Source organism: Leiobunum rupestre, chromosome 4, assembly GCF_980474605.1.
Source record: "Leiobunum rupestre chromosome 4, qqLeiRupe1.1.hap1, whole genome shotgun sequence".
In the NCBI taxonomy this organism is placed as follows: Eukaryota; Metazoa; Arthropoda; class Arachnida; order Opiliones; family Sclerosomatidae; genus Leiobunum; species Leiobunum rupestre.
This window is the reverse complement of record NC_143387.1, coordinates 36,943,296-36,953,519: the sequence shown is the minus strand read 5'-3', so window position 1 is coordinate 36,953,519 and position 10,224 is coordinate 36,943,296. Positions and strand designations below refer to the sequence as shown.

Genomic DNA, 10,224 nt, shown 5'->3' with positions numbered 1-10,224 from the left:
TTTACGTAATTATTATTAATTACTAATTAATAATAATAATTATTTACTAATTAATAATAATAATTATTTACTAATTAATAATAATTTTTATTTACTAATTAATAATAATTATTATTTTTTAATTAATAATAATTTTTATTTACTAATTAATAATAATTATTATTTACTAATAAATAATTATTATTATTTACTAATTAATTAATTAATTAATTAATCGTTTATAATTAATTACTTATTAAATATTAATAATTTCAAAGTTTAGTAATTCAAACTAACTGTGGTAAAAGTAAACTGAGTACATTTGTAAAAACATTTTGCATTTTCAAAACCATTTTCAAAATGCATTTTGTATTTTTAATTTGATCTGTAAAAACCATTTTACATTTTGAATTTTGTATTATGAGTTATGGAGAAAGTATTTTGCATTTGGAAAAAAAAAAGCATTTTGAACAACCCTGATGTTGGTCACCCTGTAAGCAGTTTGTCAATAGGTATGGCGAAACCCAGGTATTATTGTGGCTGTAGCGTGGAATACGTTATCCATGGTTAGACCTAAGTAACTTACTTTTATATAACATTAATACCAGACTTGGTAACTCCCGATAAATCTCACTTTATACTATTATTTTATAAATAGCCGCGCACTCGCTACGAGTACAAAATAATACCTTAGGGTCGTTTTCTGGCATCTCTCTGATAATGACAACTTGATTGCAGGGTAGCTACGACATCGATCGATGTGGTCCCAAGGACATCTATACTCCAAACATGAACCGTTTGGCCAGAGAGGGCGTTTTTCTCAACAACTATTACGTGACGCCGCTTTGCACACCTTCCAGAGCGTCTTTGATGAGCGGGATGTACGATTACAGAACGGGGCTGCAACACTACGTCCTCGCCGGATCGCAACCCGCTGGTTTACCTCTCAACATCACGACCATGCCCCAATATCTGAATAAACTGGGTTACACCAGCAGAATGATTGGAAAGGTGATGCAGTCGTACTTCGGTAATTCAACGTCAGTTCTAAACAGATTTTTTTTGAAACCCTTAGTGGCATCTGGGTTTTCACCGCAAGGAATACACTCCGACGTTCAGGGGTTTCCAGTCTCATTACGGTTTTTGGAACGGAAATAACGACCACTTTACCCATCACACCACCTTCTCCGCTAATGTATCAAATACGGCGAATTTAACCTCGAAATACCAACACGATATATCGAAGCCTGAAAAGTAAGATGACCACGATCCTAATTTATAGAGATTCCCACTGGGCTACCCTCAGAGCACCGTAAAATCGACTTTTACGTCACCGCCCGTGTCGAGATTTCCGAAGAACGCGGTCGAGCGGGTTTCCCAGTGAAGTTCGACCTCGATTTAAGGGCGATTTCCAAGCGAGCATTTTCTCAGTGAAGTCAAGAATGTATTTATTTATAATCAGGGAGAATGAATATGTCGAGACTATCGACGGACACGTTGAGCCCCTAATCCCGTCACGCTAAGGGGGGGGGGGAGGAAAAAAGGAGGAGGTCTTTTTTTTTTGCGTCCTCGCAGCAGCGTTAATCGCGTCGAAAAATGCAATTTTTAAGAACCAATGAGATTGCAGTATTATTTGATTTTATTAAAGCGGAGGAGCGTACCGGGGGGCCCAACGGGTGGAATTGGAGAAACGCTAAAAATAATCTCGACATATTCATTCTCCCTGAGTATAAATAAATACATTCTTGGTGAAGTACACGAATATATCTTTGCATGTCGCGTTCCGCCATTTTGAAAAACCCCTAAAATTGCTCGAGATTTATTGCACCGTCAACTTTTTCGCTCTCGGGAGCAAATTCGCCAGTGAAAGACGCGGATTTGGTCACGAGCTGCTCGCGATTTCCCAGTGGAGGACAAAATCTCATCCCGAGCACTCGAAAAGCGCTCGAAATCGCCCAGTGGAAATCGCTATAAATGAATACTTTTAGACCACGCGTGGTAGAAAATATCCAAGATTTATGACTTAATGTAACTCAAAACTCCGTTAAACGAATACTATTGAAATCATTCGTAGCGTTCTCTTTGGAGGTTTGGATTTCAGGCGTGATATGGATATCGTAACTGACCATGATATGAAATATCTCTGCGATCTTTATAACGCTGAAGCTCTTAACATTATCAAAAACCACGATCAGACCAACGTAAGGTAACCCGGCCTTGTGATCGCCTCACGCTTAACGCCTATTTTTCTGGCAGCCGTTGTTTTTGTACGTGGCGGAACACGGTGTTCATCGAGGCAACAATTTCGAAGAGATGAAATCTCCCTACAAGTACGCCAAGTACTTCAATCATATTCCGGACAGAGAAAGACAACAATATGCAGGTAGTAAAAGTCTACGAATCCAGTAGGGGAAAACATAGCGGAATGTACATTTTTACACAGTCAATTACGTCAATAAGGGTTTTGCAACAATCATAGCTCTTTAATATCGCGAACCATCCCGAGATTACACAAAACATTTATTAAAGGGGAACGGGCAAGCTTTTCCAAATATCGCCTCATTTTAAAAAATAGTTTTTGCCCCAAAAAGTTGAAACGCAAAATAAAGCCAAATATTCGGGTTTTAATTTAAGCCGCCATATTAAGGTGTATCGCCAGCGCCAGCACGACCTTAGTGGCGCGCTTTCATATTGTTTTTCAAATTAAATTCAAACAAGGAGTATCTCACCGATTTCTCACCAGGTGTCGGAGCGGACGCGTGCTTTTCAATTTCACGAAATTTCTTTATATTTTATTAAAACGTATCCGCTTAATATTTTTTGATGCGGTTTTCGCTATAAATTTTAGTTTTTAACGGGCTATAGGGCTATCTAACTGGTTAACGCTTGACCGTTCCCTTTTAAAATGATAAATATGCAATGAAATTAAATTTCATATTTTTATGAAAGGTTCTCTCGCGTGTATCGACATGTCATTGGGTAAAATAGTGGCTGCTCTGGCAGAACAACAGATGCTGGAGAACACTATCATTGTTGTGTCGTCCGACAACGGAGGCCCGTTGCAAAACGGACTCTATTCCAACGGTGCTTCGAATTATCCGTATTTTGGTAGCAAGGGGTCGACATTTGAGGGAGGAGTAAAGGTCACTGGGTTCCTATGGAGCCCTCTCATAGTCAACTCCAGGAGGACCTTTAACGGCATGATGCATATAACGGATTGGTTACCCACCCTCTACAGTGCAGCTGGTAAATATCATAAACATTTGAAGATTTCAATAATACGAAAGAAAAATCGATTTTCAAAGGTGGAAAGGTATCTAACTTGGGTGACATAGATGGGATGGATATGTGGAAAGCGATAGCTACTGGATCCAAATCTCCTAGACAAGAGATGTTGCTCCATCTAGATCCCATTTTCAATTTTTCCGGTTTGAGGTGGAAGAATTACAAGCTTGTGACGGGTATCGCCGCAATGTACGACCATCGAACGGTTGGAGAGCAAATTGCGCCCGGGAACGAAACGGCACCAACAGACACCGCTTGCTGGCCTTTAGAATCCTACTTGGTCGATGTAACTATGGACAGATTCTACCAGGTGCATCCGGAATTCCCTAGAGGGCCTTACGCCGAATGCAACCCGCAAACTATTCCAGTGATGGCCACGACAAGCGGTAGTCCTTGTACAGAAAGTGATCAAATGTGCCTTTTTAATTTGGAAAACGACCCTTACGAAACTAAAAATATTGCCAATGAGGAAAAAGAGGTAAATACTTACATCCTATTTATCATTTCAGAATCGGTATCATCGCATTGGTTTTATATTTCAGGTTGTTGATTATATCCTGAAGAGGTTAGAATACCACAAGGCCAGAGCCGTTCCCGTTAATTTTCCGCTGTTTGATTACAACGCGAGCCCATATTTTCACAATGGTTACTGGGTCCCATTCAGAGAAGAAGAATTCTTATACAGTTCCCCTACAGATACGCCTTGTTCTCTATAATATCGAATAACATTTTGCATTAATCGTTAACTTGCTTCGAACAGTAAAGTATATACTCAGATGGCATCGTTTTGTTTCTTGAAAACGTGTTTAAGGGTCATTTCATCAATAGAATTGGTTTAACACATTAAATATAAATTATTCAGACTTAAAATTATCATTCAAATTTGTTTCGGAAATTTAAATGAGAGGTGATTGCACAACTACATCGGCGACACCGGGCTCCAATCTTCGGCATCCGAGAGCAGAGATTTACCATTTACGGGGAGACTTGAGGTTCGGAAACCGGAGTGGTGGAAGCTGGAAATCTGGCTACTTGTTAACAAATATTCTTGTGGTGATCTGGAGACCTGAGACCTAATTTCCCAGTGGTGAATGGACACCAAAAGACCCACACACATCTAATAATTTTATCATAATTATACTTCAAAATACTATTCGCCAAGTAACCAACGGAAAAAAATACTTTTAAAATTGAAAACTAGGTTAGTATCTGGTTATTTTGAATTTTCGGTAGAAAACGGTCTATCAAAGATAAAATACCCAGTTACGTATTATACAATCCATTAATTACAGGGACAAAATTAACAATCAGAATCAATATTACTACCAATTTTACTCAGATAAGTAGCATTTCATTACACAATGACCCATGCAATTTTCTGAATCAAATTTTAAATCTAGAACTCAAAAAAATTAATGAAAGAGCTATTTAATTTGTAAATTTTGGGATAATCGAAAAACATTTAATGGTTAAAGAGACGTTTTTCACCGGACGGCAAGACAACAAAACATTTCATTGAGATAGTTGTATAGAATACTCTGAAACTTATAAATAAAGTTAGTTCTGTCGAATAAGGCCCATTTTCCATTATGATGTTAAGCGTTGAAAAGAACAATTTGCCTAGTTAAACAAACACAACACCCCACACAAGGAGAACGCTACCCGTCAAAAGTCGTGGATTTTCTTGTGTACGTTTTTCATTGGCTAGACGCTTTAGCGCCTGCTGCCGTCGGAAGGGGAAAATTCGGAAATTGTCTTCCCCCCGCCCGTAAAACGTTCAGTGTAAAGGCTCGTGACGCTCGTCCAATGAAATTCGTACACAACCCTTCGTTAGCGTGTTTAAAGGCTAGCTGCGTTCTCCTTGTGTTTGTTGCTCCTAGGTTAAATGAAGAAAACAATATATTTAAAATATGTTTGTTCTATGAATTTCACAAAACATTATTGAAAAGAATACAAAGATTAAAACCTTTATAACTCCATTTACCGTTCACCTTCTGCTACGATGCTGGTTCTAGCACGGTAAAGCATATTACAGAATGACACCTGGATTGTCATTCAGGCTGGTAAGAGGTGTCCCCCCATCATATTCGCTCTTTGGTGAAGCCTCAGAGGAGTGAAGTTTGGGTATCTTGGAGTTTTTAGAACGAACTGTCACTGACAATCGTTCGCTGAGGGAACTCAGTGTTTAAAGCATATCGGTGTGCCATGTCCCCATCGTAAAGTGCTTGGTCGCTTGGTATGAATGAAATTGGCCATGATCCTCTAGACATGGGTCACTGAAAAAGCCAGGTAAGTACGGTTCTTATATATGCTTGATCGACGATATGCAACCAGGTAGAGAGGACATTGTCTTTCATTAGGAAGAACTGTTCCACGAAATCTCGATAATAAATCTATTTGCTGTAATTAACTGCAAATTAAATATAGTAACAAACTACCATGTTACACCGTTGCCCGTCGTGTATTATTTAAAATTGCTACGTCCACATGTTGGGGTTAAACGAAGACTTTAATCTTTTGGTGGAATTCAATGGAAAGGAATACATTTCAAACATTTAGTTATCATCACTCCGAAAAGGAAAATATTACAAATAACGTAACGTTTTTTTCCCCGACTACCTCTATTTCAATAAAAAACAGTAACAAATCGAAAAGTCTGGCTCAAATAGAGAAAATGGCCAGTAGAAAGGTTAAACCCGAAAGCTAAATTTAACTGTAAGATCTAAATTGATAATAAGATACCCATCATTCTTAAAACGGTAGAGACGGACATAATGGCTTCGAAAAACCTCTTGGGAGAAATTTTGGAAATATTGAAGTGGTTACGAAAAACGGTACTGAAAGAAAATACTTATACGCGTGTTAAAAATACCATCACAACAGAAAGATATTGTACTTCGCATAGAGGAATATGTTCGTGATCTCAAAAATGATCTATTGTCGACTTCGCCGTTGTTAGCCATTCTGAAGACTTCGAAATAGATCCAAACAGTTTTTATTGATATTTTGGAAGAAGGTTCCTTCTGTTGCGTCTACAAAAGCCGCGTTCACACTAGACACTTTGAAACAGTTTAAAACGGTTTCGAAAATACAAATTGTAAAATTTTACTGTCGTATGTATTCATCGTACGGCTATTAATACACTTGACACCAAAAATGTTCAATTTTAGCTTCCGAAACCGTTTAAAAACGGTTCCAAAGTGTCTAGTGTGAACACGACTAAAGAGGATTCTGAAAAGGAGCTATTCGGAAAAATTGGACCGAAACGAGAGTCCAAAAATAAATCCAAAGGATGAATTGGATTGGTAAAGATGAATATCCGTTACCTAATATATAAAATGTAGGCTACGCGTTTGACTGATAACCTTTGCCCACTCATTTAGCAAAAAAAAAAATCGCTCGACACCGAAAAAGAGATCTTTACTCGCGGTTTATTGATATTGCTAAAGCGTATGAAAGTGAAGACAGAAATCACTTTTGCTGAGAAGGAAAAACATACGCTGTGTTTGATCGAAAAAGTACTGAGCGTGAGATCTGCGTGAGATCGAAAAAGTACTGTGCGTGAGATCTGCGTGATATCTAAAAAGTACGGTGCGTGAGATCTGCGTGAGATTGAATAAGTACGGTGCGTGAGTTCTGCGTTAGATTGAAAAAGTATGGTGCGTGAGATCGAAAAAGTACGGTGCGTGAGATCTGCGTGAGATCGAAAAAGTACGGTGCGTGAGATCTGCGTGAGATCGAGAAAGTTCGGTGCGTGAGATCTGCGTGAGAACGAAAAAGTACGGTGCGTGAGATCTGCGTGAGATCGGCTTGAGGTCAAAAAAGTATGGTGCGTGAGATCTGCGTGAGATCGAAAAAGTATATTGCTTGAGATCTGCGTGAGATCGAAAAGTATGCAGCGTGAGATCGAAAAAGTACGGTGCGTGAGATCGAAAAAGTACCGTGCGTGAGATCTGCGTGAGATCGAAAAAGTACGGTGCGTGAGATCTGCGTGAGGTTGAAAAAGTGCGATGCGTGAGATCGAAAAAGTACGGTGCGTGAGGTCTGCGTGAGATCAAAAAAGTACGGTGCGTGAGATCTGCGTGAGATCGAAAAAGTATAGTGCGTGAGATCTGCGTGAGATCGAAAAAGTATAGTGCGTGAGATCTGCGTGAGATCGAAAAAGTATAGTGCATGAGATCGAAAAAGTACGGTGCGTGAGATCTGCGTGAGATCGAAAAAGTACGGTGCGTGAGATCTGCGTGAGATCGAGAAAGTTCGGTGCGTGAGATCTGCGTGAGAACGAAAAAGTACGGTGCGTGAGATCTGCGTGAGATCGGCTTGAGGTCAAAAAAGTATGGTGCGTGAGATCTGCGTGAGATCGACTCGAGATCGAAAAAGTACGGTCGTGAGATCTGCGTGAGATCGAAAAAGTATATTGCTTGAGATCTGCGTGAGATCGAAAAGTATGCAGCGTGAGATCGAAAAAGTACGGTGCGTGAGATCGAAAAAGTACCGTGCGTGAGATCTGCGTGAGATCGAAAAAGTACGGTGCGTGAGATCTGCGTGAGGTTGAAAAAGTGCGATGTGTGAGATCGAAAAAGTACGGTGCGTGAGATCGAAAAAGTACGGTGCGTGAGATCTCCGTGAGATCGAAAAAGTACGGTGCGTGAGATCTCCGTGAGATCGAAAAAGTACGGTGCGTGAGATCTCCGTGAGATCGAAATAGTATGGTGCTTGAGATCTGCGTGAGATCGAAAAGTATGGTGCGTGAGATCGAAAAAGTACGGTGCGTGAGATCTGCATGAGATCGAAAAAGTACGGTGCGTGAGAACTGCGTGAGATCGAAAAGGTACAGTGCGTGAGATTTGCGTGAGATCAAAAAAGTACCGTGCGTGAGATCTGCGTGAGATCGAAAAAGTACGGTGCGTGAGATCTGCGTGAGGTTGAAAAAGTGAGATGCGTGAAATTTAGCGCTTATATTTTTTAAATTGAAACTAATTTTTACTTTTTTAATTTCTATATGCCAGAAAACGACGAATAAATATATTTATTTTTTTCATATTAAAGGTTCCTCGTAAATTTATTTGAAATCCGGCCGAATTGTAGGATTTGGTCGAATTTGAACTCCGTTGTATGGGAGACCAAAGTTGTTCGTAATCGACCTAAGGAATGTAGTCCAGTTCTTTCAGTAATTCGTTTTGAAGGAAGTTATTCTGTCCATCAAGACGATTTAGAAGAAAAAATGGGCCAATAAGACGATAGCCGATCAGATCTGCCTAGACGGTTTATCGAAATTGTTTTTGAGGAAGTTATGAATCTGGCCAATGGCGTAGTGAGGTTATTTGGCGCCCAGAGCCAAACTCCAAAATTTGCGCCCCCCCCCCCCCTGCACCGGCCCCAATTTCCGCCATAAAATTCCTTATTTTTAAACGAAACCTAATCATTATCAAAAACAAAATAAATATTAATTTAATTGATATATTAAAAATTTTTCAAGTTTCCAGTATCCGCTTTAATACTTTTTTAATACTCTTTGGCGCCCCCCTGACCGTCGGCGCCCGGGGCGTATTCCCCCCCTCACTACGCCTCTGATTCCACGGTTGGTTGTTTTGCCGATTTAATGGCCTATCTCACAAGAAAAAAACGTTAATCGGACAATAAGATTGACGCAAGTGATCCAGATATTTTTCGACAAATTATACAGTACCAATAATAAAAGTCATGTCCACGTTGCATATCTCCATTATGAAGTTGTTAGAACTATCCTAGGACGTCGATCGCGGTTGTAAGGATTAAACGAGGACGTTATTTTCCAAGTCGATGTTTTGATTCCACCGCGCGTCGGTCTACTGTTAGGATCGCGTCTTGTAACTAAGTAGGCTTGCCACCGGGTAGGGCTTGTTCGAGCTGCGGTCATTTGGATCCGCTTGAGTTGGAAGGCGCACATCGACAAGAATGTGATGTGGTTGAATGCACATTATTATTGCAATTCAAATGACGTCATTATCTCTTATTTTATGTACTTTGTTCAATATCTTTCCATCACGACCCCACGAACACACGGAACTTAAAGTTAAATTCTTCACTGAAAATTCTCTGTAGTAGTAGTAGATAATGGCCAGACATTATCTTTCTGTTGGACTGTAGCTCTGCTCTACTGCGTTGATTAGACGACTCGCAGAGCATATTACGTATCCGTGTCCTTCTATTCTTTGTTTGAAGATTTCAGAAATTCCTAAGGCACTGGCATTGGTGTGCACCTCGATGGGGAGATCCCACCGGGGATGGTGTATGATTGGATTGTAAATTAGTGCTTGACGAAGGGATACAAAGGCCGTTTCATTTTCATCCGACCATTTGAACGGAACGTCTTTTTTAGTGAGGTCGATTGAGATAACCTTTTAACGAATCTTGGATAGTACCTCGCTAGTCCTAGGAACTGCTGAACGCCTTTCTTGGTGGATGGCCGCTGAAAGTTCTTAACTGCTGCAAGATGGCGTGGGTCCGGACTAATGTTCTTATAACCTGATTTCAGATTTTGCGAAAGAACACTGGCGGCGTTTTATCTTCAAGATTACGTTCTTCAGGCACGTTAGGATCTGGCCGAGGTGTTCCATATCGAGGTCGAAGCTTTTTTAAAATATTATGATGTCATCCCAGGTAGCAACATCAAGTACGTATTATGTGTTTTTTTTTGAGATACACAAATCGGTGTCGACCTGAAGCCTTAGACACCAGCACACAATAACTGATTAATCAGGGTGAGATAAGTGTAACGGCCACGCCAACGGGGGAATACGTGGGGACAGGGAAGTATTCTTTAGGAGACAATACATTTATTGATTATGTTTTATATTGATAAATAATTTGTTCAACAGTACATGTCTTAATTTTCATTCCCTATGGGACTAGAATGCATAAGACGTAAGGAGATAGTTTAACAAACATCATAAACGTATGACTAAGAAACAACTTCTA

General features: G+C 39.8%; 1 protein-coding gene across 1 annotated transcript; it reads left to right on the top strand.

Annotated features, from left to right (window-relative positions):
• Positions 1-852: 852 nt before the first annotated feature.
• Positions 853-4,011, top strand: LOC149947629 (arylsulfatase B-like). The gene is made up of 7 exons (XM_090172640.1): positions 853-990; positions 1,055-1,233; positions 2,054-2,180; positions 2,236-2,362; positions 2,929-3,225; positions 3,285-3,742; positions 3,807-4,011. Exons 1-7 carry the CDS (start codon positions 859-861, stop codon positions 3,978-3,980), a joined length of 1,494 nt encoding a protein of 497 aa, XP_090028766.1. The 5' UTR covers positions 853-858; the 3' UTR covers positions 3,981-4,011.
• Positions 4,012-10,224: the final 6,213 nt, after the last annotated feature.

Bases quoted from the DNA above. Each gene is read 5' to 3' on its own strand.
- LOC149947629 (XM_090172640.1), top strand. From the start codon at position 859: ATGTACGATTACAGAACGGGGCTGCAACACTACGTCCTCGCCGGATCG. The intron at 1,234-2,053 runs GTAAGATGACCA...AATCATTCGTAG, and splicing joins GATATATCGAAGCCTGAAAA to CGTTCTCTTTGGAGGTTTGG. The intron at 2,363-2,928 runs GTAGTAAAAGTC...TTTTTATGAAAG, and splicing joins AGAAAGACAACAATATGCAG to GTTCTCTCGCGTGTATCGAC.